At 41.0% G+C, this 23,250-nt stretch overlaps 1 protein-coding gene across 1 annotated transcript; it reads right to left on the reverse strand.

Annotated features, from left to right (window-relative positions):
• Window positions 1-1,792: 1,792 nt before the first annotated feature.
• On the reverse strand, window positions 1,793-22,947 carry TMEM244 (transmembrane protein 244). Its single transcript, XM_054994581.1, has 6 exons — window positions 22,915-22,947; window positions 13,022-13,107; window positions 12,415-12,488; window positions 7,097-7,222; window positions 4,508-4,552; window positions 1,793-1,887 (listed from the first exon to the last, which is right to left on the reverse strand). The coding sequence occupies exons 1-6, from the start codon at window positions 22,945-22,947 to the stop codon at window positions 1,793-1,795; spliced, it is 459 nt and encodes a 152-aa protein (XP_054850556.1).
• Window positions 22,948-23,250: the final 303 nt, after the last annotated feature.

The following is a 23,250-nucleotide window of genomic DNA, read 5'->3' on the forward strand; positions in this document are numbered from 1 at the left end:
TAGAATCCTTTAATACATGTTATATGTTTTCAAATGGCAGAATCCAGGATATTCCACAGGTGCTAGACACTGTACGTTACAACTGAAAAATACTGAGGAACTGATAATTTGAAAATTTCCATCTTGATATGTATTCAGGTATGTCTCTCACTGAAGAAAAGGAGTCATATGTATCCTCTATAACATCAAATGGATATTCATGGTCAGTTTGGCTTGTGGAAGGTCTGAATTAAGTTCACATGAAACATGTAAACATTAAAAGTATTATAAAGACACTATAAAATGCATTTAGGTCAAAGTCATGTGAAAAAACAAAAATTACAGAAAAGTATTATGTCCAATATATATATTTCTGGTTCTTCATTCCTATATTAAACTGACATTGGTATCCTGAAATTATGGATATTTTCTTCAGGGAATCCACAAAATCTGTTCTAAATTGTGCTTGGAGAAGCTCTATGCTTATGCTAGAGAGTTCTTATCTCATAAAAGTTATGTGTGTGTTTATATTTCTCCCACAGAGATTAATGGGACATAAATTTTGGGTAGAACTTGTTCTATTTTTTTCATATTTTCTTTTTATAAATGTCTTGCAACACCACTAAAATATGCTGCCTAAACAGAATACCATGTAAATAGGGCTTGGTTGACTTACCAGTTGGCCAGGTTGCAGCTGGGTGGCAAGGCAAGGTGCAGGGCTGTCTTTTTGGGAGGTGTAGTGGCCACTGTTATGAGGGGTGGGGAGGCCTCCAGTTTCCTGAGCATGTCTGGGTGCCCTGTCAAGTGCTGGGTATTTGCGGGGAGGTAGAACCTTGTTGTTGCCGTACAGCTTGTTCTGGGTCTTGTCACCATTCTGCGCGGTGTTGGCAAGTTGTGGTTCATGCTTGAGTGGTCTTTGATCAGATGCCCAGGGTGTAGCCAATTGCCCATTTCGGGGTCAGGAAGGATTTTTCCTCATGGGTCCAGACTGGCTGCATGCCCCAGGTTTTTTCTACTTTCCTCTAGGCATTGAGCAGGGGTGGCCAGGGTGTGTAGGGGAGGGCTCCACCTTTGGCACTCTGCTATTGGTGCGTTGGTGGGAGTCAGGCAGCATGCCCATCTCTGGTGGCATTCTCAGGGCATTAAGCTGAATCCACTATGGTGAGATCACAGTTGCTGGGCAGCTCACCCCTTTTGGGGTCCCCTTAAGGGATCTGGGGGAAAGTCAACAGGTACAGGTTGGGAGCTGATGGCAGGCTTGCCTTCAGGTGGCAGTTAATCATCAGGGCTGTGCCTGGGACAGGCGTTACACCTTCTGCCATCCCAAATTTGGTGCCCAGACAGGCTTTCGTCTAATTGCACACAGGTCAGTCAATGCCAGGGATCCATACGTTGTGTAGCACCAAATCTCCAATGGCTGTAATTGATAAAGTTGTGGCCCATTTTCTCCCAAGCTTATGTGTTATAAAAATCTTCTGGTTTTACAAAGTAAAATCAGATTTATTATGATGATATTTTTAAAAGTATCCAGTTTGTTATTGTTAAGACCTGTATGAAATGCTGAAATTCTTTTTACTTTAGAATGAGACTTTATTGAAAAAATAAAAGTGCTAACACATTTTAACTTGGATTTGTAAACATTAAATTTCTCCATCTCTCAAAAGTTATAATAAGCAAAATGGTGGTTAAAAATATCTATAATTCTGACCAAACAAAATCTACATGCTGAAAATAACCCACACATAAAAATACACTTTCAAATATCAATACAGAATTCAGGGAAGAGGTAATGGAGATATATGAAATATACACGTCAGAAATAATCCAGAACTGGATAAATAAAATTGTCTTTGAACAGGTAGTATGCCAAGCTTTGTCCAACACAAATCATTGAAATTAGGCCAGAACCTAAGGGATATACAAGAATATGTATCAGTATTAAGAATGGCTAGCAACTATTTAAACATAATTTTTCTTCTGTTTTTAAAAAAAAATCTTTTCTAGTTTATAGATGTTTGTATAAATGAAAATAGAGTAAAATATCTTGTCTTCTTACTATGTATTCCATGGCTGAGTATTCCCAAATACAAGAAGTGGATATGCAAAACCACTTTCAGTCATTACATTACAACCTTGTCAATATTTATTTATTTGTTTGATTTAAAACATCAGCTTTGTTTAATTTAAAACATTTCTATGCTACTTTGCCACCCAATTCAAAGTTTCTAAGGTGGGGTCAAATTAAGTATGTCCCAAGAAACATTTTGAGCAAATCTACACATATCTACACTGTTTCCCCTTCTGAGGGAATTCTACGAATTGTAGCTAGTGATTTAAATATTTTTATCAGTTAGCAAATTCTGCATTTGGTAAGAAGGAATGTTTATGTAAATCTATCTTCACTCAATTAAAAACAATCTCCAAATGAGGTCTACCGTACAGTCTTTAATTTCCTTCCAAGTAGTTGTTAAAAAGATATGCCATGTAAAAGTCACAGTCTGCTAGGGATGCCAGTTTTTCAGCTGGGCAGTGCAGCTGTACCTTTAACAAGAACTTCACTTAAAATCAAAATGTCTGCCTAACAGCAAACAGTCCAGGGATTACTGAAAGAGAGGAAGGTCTGCGGAGTTGCATGCATTTAGCTGAGTCAGCAGCATATGTAAGAGAAGCTGACTATTAGGGATATAGCAAACTTGCATGTATTTGGCTAGTCAAGCATGGAAGGTCAAGTCCTGTCAGGAAAGAATTTTAAAATGTACCAACTTTTAAGTTTACAGAGAACACTGCCAACTCCTATCTCAAAGCAACTCCTGCAGTTTAATAGTTGTCTACCAAAGAAAAAATGAAGTCCACAGCAGCTGTTAAAGAAAACAAAGCTTTCAAGGCAAAGAATAATCAATCTATTTGCTGCTAGTCTCCATTATCAGTTTCAGTAGACTTTTGAGTATAGGTATCTTTCATTTCAGGAGAAGCGGGGTAGGATCATAGCTCCCCTAGACGGAATGAAGAGGCAGATGCAAGTGTTGGGAACGAAAGGGCCATTTTTATTTGGCAACAACATATATTAACATAATACAGCAAGGGCCTAACTAGTGGTACAGGTCAGGCCCTGGGGCCACCTTGGACCTCTGCTCTGACCTGTCTGGGTGAGCCCCTCAGCCCCAGGCATGAGCCATCCAATGTGCATGGCTGGGACTTGGCTGGCCTGGCAAATGGAACTCCCACCAAGCCTATAGCACCTCAGCCATCAAACAATGAGGGCCTTTCTTGAACAAGGGGTCCCACGCGGCAGTCTGCCCTCTCAGCTGGCAGCCGTCAAGCAATAACAGCGATCCTAACAGACCCCAATTCCCCTTCAAATGGGGATGTGCCAATGGTGCGCACCGGCCCACTCATTTCTCCCGAACCCTAGTCTGACAGGGAGAAACCTATTTACAGCTCCACCACACCCCATGCAAAAGTGTAAGGTAATCCAATTTGCAGAAAGGAGAAAAAAATTCCAACCTGGCCCTGGTAACCAGCGACCAGCAAATCCTACACAAATGCAGGGTGGGTGGGTGGCCTGAGCAATTAGCAACTTCAGGGGGAAAGAGAGGTAGAGCTGCTACTTATACTGCCTGGTTCTGCCCTCTCCCCGTGTCCCGGATAGCCAGGAGAGAGCGTGCTGCTGCTCTCCCCCCGACAATGCGGCAAAAGGCAGCCCGTCTTAAACAGTTGCACTGCAGGCTGGAAGGGTTGGATTCCCATATTATTCTCCAATTATATCATATGTGTCTTCCCCTGTGCGGTCTGCAAGACTGGGCAAATAAAAACGTTTCAGATTTATCAAACACATTTATCCTGTGGTTCCTTGTTTATTTTTTTTAAGCACGAATAAAACTGAATAAAAGCAGTGGTTGCAGTCCTACTCCAAAGTCCCATTTACTCAGTCAAACTTACTTCTTCTTAAGTGTGCATTGTCCAATGGTACCACCCAGACCCATTCAAACAGTTGTTCTGGCCCTTCATTTCAGCAAGATGCAGATTTCACCCTAAGGAATTTACCTGTATAAGCCCTGATGAAACAAAACGGGTAGTTTTGAGCTAGTAGTCTTACGCACATTCCTTTCATTTCAGTGGGCCTTGTGCAGGTGAATTTCATAGTGACAATCTTAACCAAATGACCTTAGAAGTTCCATTTAAATTAATGTACTTTGGAGCAAAGAGGTTTGGGCTATTCGGCCCATACATTTGTGTGACGTTACAGCCAAACTAGATGTTATGGAGTCATGGATCTGAACAGTAGCCACTGATGCCATTTCTCTAAAATGGCATCGATGGCCACAGCTCTGATCCTTGGCCGCTATAATATTTAGTTTGTCCCTTGTAAGTCAATAACCATGTTCACCATAGTAGGAGATGAGGCATATTTTAACATTGGACTTGCATCACTCTTATTTAAAAATGCTTTGAGATAGAGTGGTATTTAATTACTGGTATTACAGCTATTCTATTTTGAAAAATAAAAATGCAAATATTTATAGCATACCTAAAGCAACCCACCAGTGCAACATCATAGGAAATTCAGACTTCACTACAAAAAGAAAGAGTTAACGTTAGGATTAATGGCAAAATGAAAAAAAATCCCTAATATTACATATTATATTAATTAAAGGATTCAAAATGAAGAGCAGATAATTTATTGTCTCTACGAGATGGCCCATATTTGTAACGCAGTCGGACAAAAAGTTTCTGTTTCTGTTTTGTTAGTTTGCTCACAGTGACATTATCTTCAGGAATACGGTGGTTCCACGTGGCTGTGATCCATTTTAATTTAATCACACTGGGCCTCAAACAAGATGTAAACACTGACAAACAATATTTTTTAAAAATTGACTATACTTGATCAGTCCCAAACATTTTGCTATTGACTTGGAGAAGATTTACAATGTTAATTTTTAAAACTCTTTGTGTTCTAGGATAAATATTGTTCATGATGGATATAGCAATCTGAGGGCTGTTAATATTTTAAAATAGACTTTGAGAATAGAAAATATCAGCTAGCAGGAATACAGTTAAATATCTTTCCCATGCACTGGTGCTCAAGCCAGCATAGGTGGATTATCAGCTGCTCCAGATAAAAACTGCAGATGAAGCTCTTTTTCAAGAAAATATGGAAATGGAAGTTAGTGAGGGCACTGAAATTTATCAAACAGAATAAACACAAGTCTATTTCTTGATTTTGGATGTGAGTTAGAAAACACTTCAGTCACAGCTTCTAGGAGCTCTTTCAGCTCCACCCACCTCATGGGGTGTTTTGTTGTGGGGATAATAATGGCATACTTTGTAAACCACTCTGAGTGGGCATTAAGTTGTCCTGAAGGGTGGTATATAAATCAAATGTTGTTGTTGTTATTAAATACCTTCCTTCCACTTCAGTGAGAGGCTCAATCATAATTTAAACCTTATGACTGAAAATATTCTGAGGTTTAAAGGTAAAAAAATTACACATTATGAATGCATGTGGAAATATTAATTCCATACAGCTTCATTTGTGATAGAATTTAATATGTGCCAACTGTAACATTGAACCATGTATATATCAACAATAGTTGGATTAGTTGCAGACACTTCAAACCATTTGTTCTTTAGGGTACTGCTTGATCTGATTTCTTTGAGAATCAGATCCTAAACTCCCTAAATGGGTGAACAGCATCTCTGTTCAGGAAAGCTGAGTACCAAAGACAAACAAACCCAGTAATGCCAGAGCACAGTCCAGAGAATCCTCCAGCCTTTTCATCACCCACAGTGGAGGGAGGATGCAGTATATGATGTCTTCCATGTGACTGTTCTCCAGAACCATCTCCATTTTTTCCATCCCATCTGCTGGAGTCAGCAGGACATTTGCTTGATCCCACAAGAACGAAAGGACAGAGTAGTTTGGTAGGGCAAGAGTTTGTTACATCATCCATCACAACTGAATGGTTAAAGAGTCAGTAGGTTTTCTTGGGCCGAATCCACACTACCTATTTGATTCCATGGCTTTTTCGCAAGCGGTGCCCTATTCACGCAGATACTCACATGCTTTCCCGTTCCGCGTGTTCCCCGCCATCACCGCGCCACTATTGTGCCTTCCCTCCAAACCACATGATATTCGCGGAAATCCATTTTCTTCCCTTTTTTTTTAACAGTGCATAATAGTCGGTATACCGGTAAACCAACCCTAGTGAGCAGTGGTTTGCGCGGGAAAAGAAATGGTCACCGGAGCATGCGCATGTCACACGGGGACCGTTTCCCTATTGAGTTCCCCAATTTTCAAGAATGTGAGGTGCTAAGCTGAGCAATCCTGTATTTCGAACAACGGTCGTCTCCAGTAAACGGCAGGTGCGGGAAACAAATTCAAGATATCAGTATACCGGATAATTGACCTCTTTTCTTTTTTTTAAAAAAAAGGGAAGTGACGTGCGCCGTCGATTCTGATGGCAGAGGATGGAACCGCCCACGGTAATGCTGTACTCGGTGGCGTGTGGAGAACTGATTGCACCATGAAGATGCACCGGAAGGGTGGATGTGAGGATGCACAGCCTGGTAGCAGAATAAAGGCGATTGCCACGACAGCGCAAGATAAGCAGAAGATGAGTGTGGATTTGCCCTTATTCTCTTGGCATAAACAGTCCCCTAGACTGACCGATTTAAAAATATTACTTTAAATCTTCCTATGCCTTTAATAGACTAGCTTGCAAACTGTGGCCCTGTGTCAGCTGAGTTAGACCAGCCCAGAACATTGTATCATATATCCTATTGAGTTGTGTGTTTTAACTGTAGTTTTCATTTCATAAGCTCCTTTGGGTCCCCATTGTGGGAGAAAAGCAGAATAGAAATACTTATATAAAGTAAGATTAAATATAAGGTCTTTGTGGCATACAAATGGGCTTGGAAATAATGTTAGGGAAAAGCTTTACTTGCTTAATACCAACGTGACCATATTTAAAAGTGAAAGAACAAAGCCAATAAAAAAGTTGGCCACCTCAGCAGGGTAGCCTAAGTATCCCCAATAAATCCAATGGCATTCTTTTTTTAAAAAAGAACTAACAGATCGTCTTTTATTGTAAATATATTTACTGAACTGTGTACATACCAGCTGTTGTGATGGCAATGTGAATGACTGTGACAGTGATAGCATAATCCCAAACCCATTCTTCCACAACCAAAACAAAAAGCAGTGCAGACATGAAGTAGGTTATCTCCAGTGACACGAGAAGAACTGAAAGAAAGAAGACAAGTTACTGCACTAGACCCGATATGAGTGTTGCCAGCCCAATGGCTGCTAAATTTATGTGATAGACTGGAGTTAGTAAAGCTGTATCTTTAAAAAGTTGGGAAGTGTATTCTCAAAATTCTAGGATCAGTGTGTTAAGTGGGTTTTGATAAGGAAGTATGAGTAGTTGCTAGGGAAGCTCTTACCTTTTTCATCACAGTTTGTATGTATGCTTTTACAGCGCAAGTAGGCAGAATCCTCCTGAGGCCTAGTCACATTACATAAACCCTACATGTACAATGTACATTCCTGTGTAAGAAAGAGCCAATAAGTGTTCACTGTACAAATGAAACTGGGGGCTAGTACTTGGATAAGTTGTTTAAATCATACGTTCAGTCATATATGTGTTGATGTTGAATGTAACATGAGGGGGAAGATGGCTAGGAGCTGCAGAGCATGTGGCAAAATGGCATGTTCATGCACTCCAGAGAAGGGGCGGCGCTAGGGTTTGCTGTGCTCACGGCTGGCCGCCCAAGCGCCCCCCCCGCGCACGAGCATGCGCGCACCTGCCTGCGTGATGACATCATGCGTGACGTCATCACGGGAGCGCACGCGCCGCCGCCGGCCCAATCGCTGCGGCAGGCGGCCTCCGAGCTCTCCCGCTCGGTTGCCTCTGCCGCAGCAGATGCCTGCCTGCGGTGGCTGCGCCCGGCCGGGGGCTTGTGCTGGCAGCGGCAGCAGCGCGGGGTGGGAGGAATAGGAGGCTTCTGCTTTGGGGGGGGCGCTCTCGCCCCCCGTGCCTCTTCCAGCACTCCCTCCGGCACCCCGCGCCTGCGGCCACCGCCTACCTGGCCTCAATAGGCGCGCCGCCCCTGCTCCAGAGGCCCTAAAAACAGCACTTCCAGTGGAAAACTGGAAGTTGCAGGGTCTCAGTGGGGTCAAATTGGCCCCCCCCCCAACATAGTTAAAATGCTAAGATTGAGGCTGATTTGGCCCCAAAGAGATGCTGCCGCTTCCAGTTTTACACCATAAGTGACATCACCTGAGAGTCTCTGGAGGATGCATGCTGCCTGCCCACCTCCCACCCCCGCTGCCTGCCTACTGCCCCCCATCACCTGCTGTCAAGGTAAGGAGGCTGGCAACCCTATTGTGAATAAGTTCTCCATTTATTTTTTTCTGTTTATGTTGATTTTGAAGTTGTAATGCATAAGGACAATCTATTTTTATAGGCATTTTGGATTACCCCTGGTGATCCTTTTAGAAAACGCAGTCAAAGCTATTTCCTCAACAACTATTGCTCGCCCCGCCACCCGCTCAGCCTGGATGGTAGGAAATATCATCAAGACCTGAGGGCCTCAATGTGGCACCTATAGGCACCAGGTGCCTGCCAACACCTTTCTTGGCACCTGCCAAGTGTTTTTAGAAAGTGAGTGGAGCCAGGTGGGGCTTCTACCTGCTGGACTTCTGACTGGCCATTGAAAGTCTGACTGGCTGTGCAGATTTTTTAGAAGTTTTCTCAGCGACACCTGCGTTGCCATCCTCCGGGTGGGGCCTGGAGATGTCCTGGAATTACAACTGATGTATGCAAGGAAATATTTTTAAACAATATTTTCATTTTAAAAGGCATCCAATTAAACAGAGCTACTGCCTGAAACATTGAAGAATTTTTCATAAACCCATCCCAGCATTTTGTAGCTGGCTCCACTTCCTGAAACAGTCAATTTGTGGTTGTAAGTAACCACCCCTTGCATCAGAATTCTAAAGGTGCCCACATGTACAAAAGGGCTGAGGACCATTGATCAAGATGGTCATTTTTATTTTCAGACCGAATGTTTTGGTGATGTTTCTCACCTAGGAAGAAGGTATTCTATGGAATGAAAAGAATCCTATGCTGTCTTGAGTTGTATAGTAGAAGCAGATTTTAAATGTACCACTGCACAACTCATAAATCCTATGAAAATTAGATATTTTATGGATTCTTGTGAATGGATTATTTCGTAGTTTCTTATAATACCATGGTGTCAAAAAAAGCACCATTAACAAGTCTACAAATACTTATTTTTATAAACATAGCAGACTCCCACAATTTTCTCTTTAATTTCTTCACCACAAAAGTATTTACTGTAGCCCACAGCCTGCCATGATCAAAATCCTATTACACACAGCATTACTGTTGCTTAGACAGCAGTAACCTCATGAAGGAAATTAACTTAAAAGTTTACAAACTACAATATTGCCTTGAGCAGCTGGTTCTCTGTCTAGACCAGAAGACAATTCAACTTAACCTCCAAGGACCTGATCCCCCATTAGCTAAACTCTGTAGTTCAGCACAGACTGACTTTATCAAACTAAAAACAAGTTTACAGTGATTAAATAATGCTCACTATCTCTTCACACCAGTTTTGCAACCTCTGTTGTAACAATAAGACTAATTAAAAGAAAGTAATATTACTTCCATTTTCCAAGATATTAGGGAAAAACTGAACCTAATTTATTCCTCAGACTTTCAACAGCTAGTATGGTTATTACAGCAATAATGAATCTACTTCTGTTACACACACCGACTTCCTTTATCTCCCAGAGGAGTCAGCAAGCACTTGAGACAAGAAGGAAACAGTAAAGGGTGAACTTAGGACTCCCACATCTGCCAGTGGGGGCGGAGAGTACCCTGCTCCCAGCCTCTGCCCCCTGCCACCATTCACTCAGCCGGAGAAGGAAAAGGCCCCAGGGAATGGACCCAGGGAGCAAACAACCTCCTGGGCACAACAGCATCACTTTCAGAAGTGCAGTCACTGTTCCTGCCAGGAGTACACACACTTGGTGCGCACACGAAAACAATTTCCAGGTAAGTGCCAAGTTTCCCCCCCCCCCTTTCCCACCAGGAGGATAAAGGGACTGGCAACCTTATGGACTACTAAATTTTAGTAATCATCTTCCCTGTATTCTTCTATATCCTGAATTTAGAGCAATCAGAAGGCAAATCTGGTAGTCAAAAGAATTTTTGAAACCAGTGCAGATATTGCTGCAGCTGTCTCACAGAAATGGTGCATTTGGATAAACCATGTAATTCTGGGGAAACAACCTCATGCAAGAATGGCTGTATACATGAAGCACTCAAGCCAAATAGCAACTAACCGACTGAGTTCTGAGAATGCACAGCAAATGAGTGGCAGAAAGTAATAAAGCAGTACAATTGTGAGTGCTGCACAAATGCTGGCAGAACCTAAGGAGAACCCAGGACCGCAGCTGACTGAGCATTAATTAGTTTTGCTCCTAAGCACTTTTATGAAACCTACAAACAGATTAGGATGAGTATTGAACTGTGGAAATACTGGAAACTCTTTTTCAATATTTATCTCTGTACTCTGAACTGTCAGGAGGACTAGGGTTGCCAGGCCAAGATTAGCAACCAGTGGGCAGGGTTGAGGGGTGAGGATGTGCAGGGGGGGATCAGCTTGCTCATGCAAAATTATCTGTATAGAAACAGCAAAACTAAACTATTGATGGACCTTTGGTCTTGCCCAGCACAGCTCTTATGTTTTGATCATACTACTTCAGAATGCAGACATGAGATTATATGCCTTATATTAAGAAAACAAGAGAACTTTGGGAACTACAGCTTTTGGAGTGTGAGGAGCCAAGCCAAGCAATCCTGTATTTCCCACAACGATCGTCTCCAGTAAACGGCAGGTGCGGAAAACAAATATATTCCTGAAAGCTTAGGACACAGGTGGGAGATTCTACCATGTGTGAAAGACAGAATGCATCATCTTGTGGTGTCATGTGGCTGTGCTGCAAAGCATGCCAACCACAATCTGAGCCATCATCACAAATATCACACTCCGAGCATCCATGTTGTTAACTACTAAAAGCAGAAAACCACTCTGAGCAGCAGAATTTCTGGACAATGCCTTTAATGTGACAATCTAATTTCAAATTTGCCCGCCATACCAACCAGCCAATTGTTAGAAAGTGGTCTGTGACGAGCAAAAAATGAGCCAATCAAAGATGAGGGGGAGGGCACTGCCATTTCTTAAAAGTCGGAATATCGGTACACCGGAAAATTGACCTTTTTTTAAAAAAAGGGGGAAGTGACGTGCGCCATCAATTCTGACGGCGGAGGATGGAACCGCCCACTGTAACGCTTTACTCAGTGGCATGTGGAGAAATGATTACGCCACGAAAACGCACTGGAAGGGTGAATGTGATGATGCACAGCATGGTAGCGGAATGAACCCGATTGCCACAACTGCGCAAGATAAGCGGATGGTGAGTGAGTGTGGATTTGACTACAGCGATCTGTTCCCCTGGAGGTGAGTTCCCCTGGAGAAAATGGTTGCTTTAGAGGATAAACTCCAGGGTCGGCATCAGCACATGGCAAGGTGGGACAAGTACCAGGAGAAGGGCAAGTGGGTGGTGCACAGAGCATCAGCATTTCTGGTAGCTGTGGCAGTGACACTCCCACCTGCATCCATTAAACATTACCAGCAGGCAGTGTAGGAAGCTGTGACTGCAGGAGGTGGGAGAAATTGCTATTGGGTAATGGGAAGATACATAGGCAGGTGGGGACATGTGTGTAGGAAGGCAAGAAAGGAAGCGTAGTAGTGGATATGGGGGGCCCTGAGCACTCTCTGCTCAGGCCCCCTCAAAACTTGGAATTGGCCCTGGCAGAGTCTATGGCATACTCTGCTGAGGTCCTTCATATCCCCAGACCATGCCCTCCCCAGGCACCACCCCCAAATATCTAGGAATTTCCCAACCTAGAGTTGGCAACACTACTTTGGTGGCACTTCTCATCTTGAACTTCCTTCCCTTAGCTGTTTGAGGGGCACCCAATCTACTGAGTTTTTGGTGCCAGGCTAAATTTTTTATTTTCTTTTTTCAGGTTTCTGGTTGATTGTTTAAAATGTATTTATTTGTTACTGATTTGCTGTTACTGGATTTAAAAAAAACATTTTATTAGCAGATCTGATTTTATGGCTATTATTGCTGATTTAATTGTTCAATTGCTGGTTTATTTTTATTGTATTTGTGATGTTTTATAGATTAATTTTGCTGTATGCTGAGAGTCACAGGTCATAAATAGCATAACGAAACATTCTGAAATTGTAATACTTTATTTTAAAATCATTTCTCCATTCAAATGCTCCAAGCTGTTAACAATCTAGAAGTTTTAAGAATAGAAAAAGAAAACTTACCTAAATAATTTGGGTTAAGCCATGAAGGATTTGTCTTAAAATCAAAGGGTGCCAGTCCATCCAACATTTGCAGCCTGTATGATGATTTTCCAAAGGTTATTCAAAAGATGATTTATAAGGATATCCAAGCACTGGGTACTCTTTGTATTGTCAAACATAAATTCAAAAACATGTCTCTTGAGTCTCTAAATGATTTGCAGTGCAATCCTATGCATAGTTACTCCAGTCTAAGGTCATTTAAATCAATGACCTTAGACTGGAATAACTCTACATAGGATTGTACTATCAGTTTGCTAAAATTATACATCCTAAGAAACATGACAGATATTTTAAATAATGTTCAGTTTTTATACAATTATTCAAGAATGCAGTCAGAATATGCGTCAGCAATGTGTGTCAAGCCTGATGAGGCAAAGGTGAGAAAAATGTTGTGCATCTCAACATGCCTTTGATACCATAGTGGATTTTTAACATGTAAAAAGTAGGTGAGACCATAATCTGAAACAGTGCAATGTTACCAGCATTGTGGCACATTTGTATTCATTCATTCATTCATTCGTTTGTTCGTTCGTTCATTCATTCAGGATCATTTTTTAAGTTTTCTTACCTGAATGCTGTGAAACAAATGCACAGGACCACATAATACACAGAGTAGAATATGATCACACATATTAGCAGATTGAGCAAAATAACCTGCAAAGGACACAGAAAACTAAACTTAATTTGGAAGCCATGTTTTGCATCCCAAAACCAAATAAGAATTGGGCATGACTTTTTTTTCTTTAAAAAGTTTCCTGTTTCTTCTCCACTGTAGGTAATACAGAATGTTGTTAAAGTATATTGCTGCAAATGTATATCTAGAAAATATGTGGATATTTGGGGAAATGAGGATGGGTAGAAATGCAATTTTCATTTTGATCCAATATAGATGCTTATATTTGAATGTTTGTGATACATTCTTTTTAGGACCAGATATAGTTCCTTTAAATGGTTGCAATTATGTAGTTGGGAAAGATATAGATAATTTTTCCTTGAATCTCACTCTCTCTCTCTCTGTAGCAATTTAGACTTTATATTAGGTATATTGAAGATATTGTATTATTTATATTTTATAGGCTGCTCGACTCACTGATCTTTGAAGTACTTGTTATTTATAGTATGTTCAACTCACTGATCTTATCTTTATCTCACTTGACTCACTGATTATGGTGATGGAATCATTTATTTATTGTTTAAGTCTTTCTCCACTTTTTGGTGTACTGCTTATTAACCTGTAGCTCATATTCCTGTTAATTAATGTTTAATTATCTATAAGAAAAATTAATAAAACATATACACAATGTAATTTTCATTTCTGTACTTACATGTCTTACATGTTAAGCATTATGACTAGGAAGCTTATTATGTGTAATCATTAAGTACCAAATTTCCCTGTATACGGTTACAGCTAATCAGTATATCAAGCATCAGAAAATAAGCTTCTCATTGCTGTAATTATACTTAATATGATTTTAATGAAACGTTGACACTATGTCTTTACAGTGTTCCATCATATTGTTCCACTGTCAAGAGCATGAATACTTTTTAGTTCACAATAAGAAAAGCTCATAAATTGATGATTTTTTTTTGCAAATTTTTGTTTTTCATAGCAGACAGTAGCTTACATTCATAAGGTCCCTTTTTGTGTATCAACTTTAAAAGATCAGATGAAAGGGTCATTTATTTCAAAATGTTTTTAAATAACGAAGTGGTAATTATAATCTATGAGTGACAATGAGAAAATTTCACATTCATTTAATTGGAATAAATACATATTTGTGGCGCAAAAATTACTTCTCACTACTTAAAATAATTTGGCAATTAAATGCACAGGAAGAGCAAAAACCCTCTTGGATTACACATCAGTTCTTCACTTGCAAGAAATGTTATTTTCAGTGTGTATGAATACACAGAAACTGTGAGATCTAAACAACATGCAATGCAAGAGCCTATAACATTTATTCTGTACAAAACTTAAATGTACAGAATAAGTTCAGAAAAGCAATTGGTGATAACATAAACTTCCTGGTTTTACCATGCACTTACTAATGTAACCTGTAGTGGAAACATAATGTGTGGTCTCAATACTTAAATGAAAAGAACTCGCTTGGGGCCAAAGTTTGCAGGCCGCATGGCGAGGGGGTGCAGGCATGGCCATCATCTGCTGCTCCAGCTAGCCCCTTTAAGTGGCTCCCGTGGCCAGCATGGCGAGCCACAAATTCAAATTTCAGCCAGCCGATCAGTGCCAGGCTGGCTGGGGTCTTGGAGGTGGGTTTCTGACTGTCAGACCTGAGAAACGCAGTCTCCAGTCAAGTCCTCTATCCAGTTACTTAGGACAGGGCTGGTTGGGCCTGTGTGGCAGTTGAGCTCTGGCAGGCATCGCTCCCGCCCACCCTTTTCTGGAAGTGGGACGGTATGAACTTTTGTGACATGGGCTTTTCATGGGGCTTGGTGTGGGATGTGTAGGGTGTGTGTGTTTAATTTTCTGCATTTTATGTATTTTCATTACTGCTGTCACAAATTTGGGGTGGCGGTTTTGGCATTGGGCACAGATGCTTTGGAGGGGGGAACAGGGCCTGTGTGCATGATTTTCCCCATAAGGGATCTTGGACCAGGCATGGCAGGGACAAGCCTAGCTTGGGGGCTGTCAGGGCCTGCCTGCTTCCAGGTAAACGAAGAACCCATGTGGATCCCACTAACTGTCATCCCACGGTTGCCCCCTTCAGCTGAAGGGGCTAGGGGTTCACTGGCTGGAAGATGGGTCATCCGATGCTGGGATCAGCACCCTATCACTGTAATCAATAAGGGTGTGGCCTTTTCTGCTCCAGCTGCTGCCTCCTGTCCATTTTGTTGCCTTGCCCCTGCACTCCCAGCCCTCGAGCTGGCCCCACAATCAAAGCTATTGATAAATTCTAGTTCAGCAGTTTCTCACTAGAATCTCTTTGACTATTTGTTGTTTACAGTGAAGAATGGTGACTTCAGGTCACCATTAGGACGTTTTGGGAGACTGCAATGGTCATCCATGAGCTCAATTACTTAGTCATGGGTATTCCATTAATACTTTTTGCAAATGCAAACTCTTACACATACAAGAGGTATCTGCAACATAACATGGAAGGATGAGTACAGCCAAGTAAACTTGTAGAATTTATTAATTATGTCTGGTAAACTAACCAGAGTTTGCTGCACATCATGATCTGAATGCTAGTCCAGGACTGTATCCCTATAGAGATTTCTCCCTGGATGAAAAACACAACATGCCCCAACTTTATTTGGCCACTTCTACGTTACAACATGCAATTTCTGAGCACTGCTTTTGAAGGCACCTAGGCTTTCCCTGTTAAGCTGGAGCATTAAAGAAGAACCTCCTTTGCTCTGACTGAAATAGGGAAACGATGCACTGACAGCAGGCAGAGCTTCTGTGTGAAAGCTCTGCCTATACCAAATCCAGAAGGAAGGAACAAAACCTAGCCCCACCTTCCAAATGGTGATGCTAAGTTCTGGTATTCCCCATCCTCTTTTAGCCCATTTACAAGGCCTTTTTTTCCTTAGCAACTGTGCTGCAACTCAACTGTGATGTATGGCCGAGCTGTTGATGACAGGAAGGATTGCTAGGTAGCAGTGAGGGGGATAGTGGCAAAATTTTCTTCACCAGCACTTTTGCAAGGAGGGAGGAAGCAAGTAAGAAGAAAAGGCTACACCAACAGAGAGTGCTGAGGGGATGGGGAGTGTGAACGCCATCCCCATACACCTTCATCCCATTAGCTGCTGCTTGAACAATGGAGGTGGCTTTTCTTGCACCTCTGCATAACGAACCTGGATTGTTTTACTCCACCAAAGTAGTGAATGACTGGATTGCTAATAATTGGTCAGGTTAGAAGGCAGAAAAGCAATCCAACCTTTGACCAAAATCTGCTTGAAATACAAAACAAAATGCATAGTGAGAAATGCTTGTTTCAATAGTTGTGGGCCAGATTAAGGGTCTACAATGGGTGTTGTCTCTTACATAATACCTTTTCACTAATACTCTGAAAGGAGGTTAAACAGCACATTAAATAATTATGTGGTGGCAGATGACTGGGAGGTAAAATCAGCTGCCAATAAGTATAAACATAAATAAGGCAACACATTTATGAATTCAAGATCTATGGAGTACTTATTTCAGGACATGTAGGCCACTGAATAGGAAGTGATGTAATAGAATGTGGAAATACTCATATGATGAGATCAGATTTGGGAAGATGAATTAACCAACTACTTTTCACAAAGAAAAAGCAGCAAATATAAGGGAAAATTCAGAACTAATTTTGAATGGAAACACATACTTATGAGGGTGGTGCAAAGATACATTTTACGATAGAGAGCAGCATGCCATTAATCATTTCTGTAGCACTTTTTAACATACAAAGTGCTTTGCTACTTATTCAAATAGTCTCTCTCTCTTTCTCTTCCCAGAATAAAGAAAGGCCATATCTACATATCGTAGGGTAACAATAAATCATTTTAAGCTAAGGGTGGCAGTGTCACAGAAGAGTAGTAGTACATGGCGTTAATTGGCTGGAACTAACAATGTCTTGATATTAAACTACATCCTTGGCAGAGGGCTATTCCTTCATTTATTGTTGCAGTTCTTCGACGAAACATATAAAAAGAAATACATACTTAAAATCCACATTTAGATACAATAATAAAAATATAAAACAGTTACATTACAATCTAAATACTGTAAAATTTCTTTAGCCTGAATCCTGCCATACAGAAGCTGGCTACTTGGTAAGTAATCTTGGCATCTCTATCGGAAAGAAGAAACTCAAATCTAGGTTTTTCTGAGAGGCCCGTTTTTTTCTGGAACAATGGGATAATGATCTCACTATGTGCCACCTTATAGTACGGGCATGTAAAAAACATATGTTCCATGGTCTCTATCTCCCTTAAGTGACAGGTACAGAACCTTTAAGTAAAAGGAATATTCTTGTACTTACCTTCAAGTATGGCAGAAGGTTACAATTTCAATTTCAATTTTTTTTTTAAAAAAAAAAGTACAGCAGAAGGAAGGGCAGAGCATCTTACCAGAGAGAAGGCTCTTCAAACCCTTTTACTTCAAGAGTTGTTAACTAATTTGCCAGTTCTGCAAAGTATTTGATGTTTACCCAAACCCTGGTGTTTTGTAGGCTGGAACAGTTGGTTTGGCATTCTAGATCTTCAATTCTTTGCCTGACTAGTTTTTTTGCATGCATTTGAGGGGAGAGACAATAGGTGACTTCGAACAGCCTTTAACCAGTTAGATTGAAAGTTGTTACAAAATATCAGGGGGAATAGATCTTGTGAGTTAAGATGTCCATTTTATCACATATATATGGATAAAATGCAGACTCAGGCTTCAGCTTTCAAACACCCTGACTCCAATCTCACCCTTGCATTTGACACACACCTAGGAACCTGTAAAATGGTTCCTAGGAACTTAGATTGGAACTTAGATCTTGCGGTACAAAACACATACTGGGTGGACCCATAAAGGAGCCATATAACAGTTGATCTAAAGTCTTGGCCTTAAATAGTTTAAGAACTGCAGGGACAAACCAACCCCCTTGAGATCGATGAAATTTTGCAATACTATTTGCCAATCTTTCTCCTTGGTTTTCAGCATAATTACTATTAGAGCACAGACCAGAAAAACCCCATGGACAATTGGCCTGTGGTCTGTCACGTTGCACACCATGGACCATGAACTTTTCATGGACCTGCCCCGTTCACAGACTGGTTTGTCAGTCCTTGGTCCATCTCTTCTGGGGGCCCTAGGATTGCCCCTTTCGCACTCATAGATGCCAAACTTGTAATGAGGTTTCAGCAGACTCTCTTCCAGGCACCCTCCAAGTTTTTCCCCAGGGCCCTCCTCAGCCCAACAGGAGTTCTAGAAAGTAAAACTGTCATCAGCGTATAATAGGACTGATACTGTCCTATTGGCATGTTTGGGAGGATGGAGTGCCGGTGAATTAAGCCAACTAACTAGATTGTTTATATAAAAGAAATAATGCCGGTGCTACAGGAAACCTTGCCTAATGCCTCTAAGGGTTTGGATGGGTTCAGTAAGATGGCCTTGCCTACTGCATCTGACCCTCAAAAAAGTTTGATCATATACAGCCTGAATGAGGCCTAGAAGTCTTCTATCGATGGAGGAGTCAGCTAGTTTATCCCAGAGTCACATTCTTGATACAGAATCAAATGCAGATTTGAAATCAACAAAAGCTGCATAAAGTGAGTTTGTTCCCTTAGATGCATATTTCTCAGTAAGATGTTGAATGATCGGAAATTGGCAAAGGGCTAGCTGGTGACAAAGCTATCCCTTGCTCCTAACTGCTGTTTCCTGACATTGTGTTACTTAAAGAAAAAGTCAGCTTTCTTCCTACTTAAGTGCAACCCTGCTGCAAGTAATCTAAATGTCCCCCCCCCCTGCCCCGAGGAATAATCTGTCTGCTGTTACTCAAAAAAAAAATACTATCTTGGTATCATTGCCTAGATTGAAATGCCAAATTAGGTGTTATAAACACCTAATTAGGTGTTACAAACAGACTGCTACCATATAGCAATGATTCTCCATTCATTACTGCTGTGAATACAGAGGTATTCGCAGCATTGCACTTTTCTCCACACTTTCCCCACAGCTGCTGTTTCCTCCCCCTATAACGGAAGGCTTTCTACTATTTTTTCCCTTCAGTACCCATGTGCAGAACTAACATGGAAGCCAAGCAAGGTTATGAAAAGGGCTTCTTTTCCCTCTCCCCCTTAGGCTATGCTGTCATCAGTGGTTGCAGCCTGGAAATTGTCCCTTTTTTCTCCCCTCTCCTCAATGAGAGCACTTTTCTGTTGGAACATACAAAAACCAACCATCATGAAGATTGCACATCAGTGCTACCCTCATGTTGCCATGGAACCCCTCACTGTTCTTGATGACAGTTAATGTTGAAGGGAAGCAAGAAGATTGTTTAATGTTTCCAAGCCAGTAAAGTCAGTTTAATATAAAGTTCTTGTCTAGTTGTTTGGATAAGATATTGGTTGAGAAGTATAAAGAACCTCAAATCTTAAGGTAAGTGGAGCCTTCATCCCTTCAAGACATGGATGAGTTGAATGCTCTCTAGAAAAAATCGCATTGATGGGTAATGTATTGGTGATGGTGGCTGTGTCAGTTTTATTTGGTAAATAAATTTTGGGGTAGTGGTTAAGAGCAGCAGGATGCAAAATCTGAAGAACCAGGTTTGATTCCCCACTCCTCCGCTTGAAGCCTGCTGGGTGACCTTGGGTCAGTAACAGTTCTCTCAGAGCTCTCTCAACCCCACCCACCTCACAGGGTAATTGTTGTGAGGATAATGATAACACACTTTGTAAACCTCTCGGAGTGTGGCATTAAGTTGTCCTGAAGGATGGTATATAAATGAAATGTTGTTGTTGTTGTTAAATGTTGCTGCTTGCACATAGCAGCAGGCCACATGTTCTGCCAGAAAAAAGAGTATTGCCATTTGATTGGGGCGGGGAAAAGGAAGAATAGAAGTTCAAAATGAGTTGGATTCCATGGAAGATTTCTGCAGACTGTACTAGGCAATTTCAGGTGGGTAGCTCTGTTGGTCTGCTGTAGAAGAGCAAGTCCAGTAGCACATGAAAGACCAGCAACATTTCCAGAGTATAAGCTTTTGAGAGCCAAAGCTCCCTTCATCAGAATGTACTAGCTACATTCTCTTTTCTGCTCACACATCACTGGATATACATATCATCCAATATTTGAGAATACTGATCTAAGATGCTTCTAACCAATCAGGGATGGGAAAAGTTACTCAAGTAACTTGTGGAACATTTTCTGTTCAATTCTTTCTAGGGAGTTGGGACCACTTTTAGGTATCAGAGTCAGACAAGCTATGGCATTGAATGTTGTTTTTATGTTTTACTTTATGATTCTATCCTTACAGCAATATTGTGGGGAGATTATTATTATTATCACTTGACAGTAAGAGTGACATTGAGAGACACGCATTCAGATTTGACAGAGGGATAGATGGTAACAATACCTATAACCTTACCAGTCACCCTATGCTTAATTGCCAGTTTTGGTGTAGTGGTTAAGAGTGTGGGACTCTAATCTGGAGAACTGGGTTTGATTCCTCACTTCTCCACTTGAAGCCAGCTGGGTGACCTTGGGTCAGTCACAGCTTCTAGCTCTCTTAGCCCCGCCCTCCTCACAGAGTGTTTTGTTGTGGGGATAATAATGACATACTTTGTAAACCGCTCTGAGTGGCTGTTAAGTCATCATGAAGGGCGGTACATAAATCGAATGTTATTAATGTTATGTTATTTCTGGATCAGGACAGAGTTTGACATCTATCTGAAATAGCTTTGGGAATTAGGTGATCTGTTTGCTCCTTGGATCTTGTGTATTTTAAAATACCTTTTAAAAGATTCTCTCCAAATAACTAGATTTTCTATACTACTATGTCAACAAAAGATATATATAGTATTTTTTGCGAAGTATATGCACGTTAGATGACACAAGAAACGGAAAGCTGAATCAAACCATTTGTCTGATTAGCAGTGACTCTCCAGGTCCCAGGAAGAGGTCTTTCACATAACCTAATTCCTGATCCTTTTAACTGGAGATACCAAGGAGCTATCTGGGACACTACTGGGCCAATGCCCTTTCCCCCCAAATGAAATTAAATTGACAAATCTCTTGAATCACTTGGTAAGCTAAATATGAGCATTCAGTGTGATGCAGCAGCAAACAAGGCAAACACAATATTGGAGTGTATCAACAAAGTTATAACAACCAGATCACAAGATGTCATTGTCCCACTATATACCATATTGGGCAGGCCCCATCTGGAATACTGTGTGCTGTTCTGGAGGCCTCATTTCAAAAAGGATGTGGACACATTTGAAAGGGTGCAGAGGAGAGCAACCAAGATGATCAGGGGCCTGGAGACCAAGCCCTACAAAGAAAGCCTGGGGGGACTTGGGAATGTTCAGTTTGTAGAAAAGGAGGTTGATGGCAGACATAATTGCTTTCTTTAAGTATTTAAAAAGCTGTCACTTAGGGGAGGGGAGGGAGCTGTTCCTGTTGGCAACAGAGGATGCAAAACAATAGGTTTAAACTACAGGAGGGAAGGTACCATCTGGACATTAGGAAAAACTTCATCATTTTAGGAGTAATCTAACAATGGAATTGGCTGCCTAAGGCTGTGGAGGGTTGCTTCTCATTGGCAGTCTCCAAGGAGCAGCTGGTCAAATACTTATTGTGGATGCTTTAGGCTGTTCCTTCATTGGGCAGGGGGTTGGACTAAATGGTTTGTAAGGCCTCTTCTAACTCTATGATTTTATGATTCTATCTATGAAGTTATCTTATAGTGAGCCAGATCATTGGTCTATTAATATCAAGTATTGTCTTTTCTGACTGGCAGTGGGTCTCTGGAGTCTTAGTTAGAGGTTTTTCACATCACTTATTACCTGATCCTTTTAACTGGAGAGTCCAAAGGTTGAACCTGGTACTTTCTGCATTCAAAACTGGGGCCCTGCCACTGAGCTACAGTCCCTCCCCTTTACATATGATGAAAGAAGAATCAGACTTGGACCTCATGGACATTTTTTTGAGCCCCTGGTCACTCATGAATATATATTGAGGTCAGTGAGTCCATATAGATGATCATTTACCAAGTGATAAATGACCATGATATGCATGTAACTACTTAGAATACTATATATAGCTCTAGTTGTCATAGCAGTACAGAGGTTGTAGTTATTTTCAGAGAATTTTTTAAAGATGTGAAAAATATATAAAAGATTAAAAGAGCAAACCTCTTTATGACCTGATCCCAAAAGGCTATTGCAACTAGGTGCCAAAAGTTCTCTGGTCCAAGTCCAAGAAAGCACTTAAATACAGGATAACTGGTTAGCCTGTGTATATTGCTGACACACACACACACAGTCTGCTCCAATATGTATGTTTCAGAAATCTGAAGCCTTTCAAAAAACTTTGTTTCATCTAGAAGCCAAAATACAAACATAGTGTGACTTGTAGGTCACTATTCTGATATGCAGAAGCTATTATACTGAAATAATGGACACTGCTTTTATATTGTGGACATTCATTATACATTTATGCAATTTCTGGGCAGACTAAAGCAGTAGCTAATGATACAAGAACTTGGGTTCAGGCGAAATCACCTGCAAGATTTATACCTTTGTAACTGTGTTACGTATATAGAAAGTGCTCTTTATAGTCAAGGTTGTTCTAGCAATTATTATCAATCCATAAGATGACCGCCCACTAGCACCCCTCATTTGAACATTTCAAAAGCCAATAACAACAAAAAATAACTAATTAAACAACTGCTTGGGGTCATGGCAATTGCTCTTCCAAATACTTGCCGCATGTCGAATGCAGTAAAGGCTATACAACACCAACTTGATTTCCTTTACCTTGGTCTCAGCAATTTCAATCTTTAGAGCCATGTAAACATGATGAGTAAAAGAGCACTGATGCTGTTACATTCCTTACATCAATATCAGAAGGAAGAAGCGGCTGTTTTTCACTCCCAAAGTATTACTGTATCTCCAATGTGAGACAGAGCAGAATGGCATTATTGGATTAAAGTGAACTGGGGCAGAAGCCATCTGCAAGCCAACTCTAAGCTGCTGAAAACCAAGCTGACAATCCTGAGCAGTTCATTAAATGTCCAAACGGCTTTTCAACATGTCAGGTGAAAACTCATCTTGCTCATTTGGGTATCATGAGGTCTAATGTATCAATATTTT

This window comes from Eublepharis macularius, chromosome 1 (genome assembly GCF_028583425.1).
Source record: "Eublepharis macularius isolate TG4126 chromosome 1, MPM_Emac_v1.0, whole genome shotgun sequence".
NCBI classification, from domain to species: Eukaryota; Metazoa; Chordata; class Lepidosauria; order Squamata; family Eublepharidae; genus Eublepharis; species Eublepharis macularius.

What these genes read in the sequence shown, in the direction of transcription:
- TMEM244 (XM_054994581.1), bottom strand. Translation starts at nt 22,947, where the DNA reads ATGGCTCTAAAGATTGAAATTGCTGAGACCAAG. An exon ending in TTGAAATTGCTGAGACCAAG is followed by an intron (nt 13,108 to 22,914) that starts GTAAAGGAAATC and finishes TGTCCTTTGCAG; the next exon opens with GTTATTTTGCTCAATCTGCT. An exon ending in ATTTGTTTCACAGCATTCAG is followed by an intron (nt 12,489 to 13,021) that starts GTAAGAAAACTT and finishes ATCATCATACAG; the next exon opens with GCTGCAAATGTTGGATGGAC.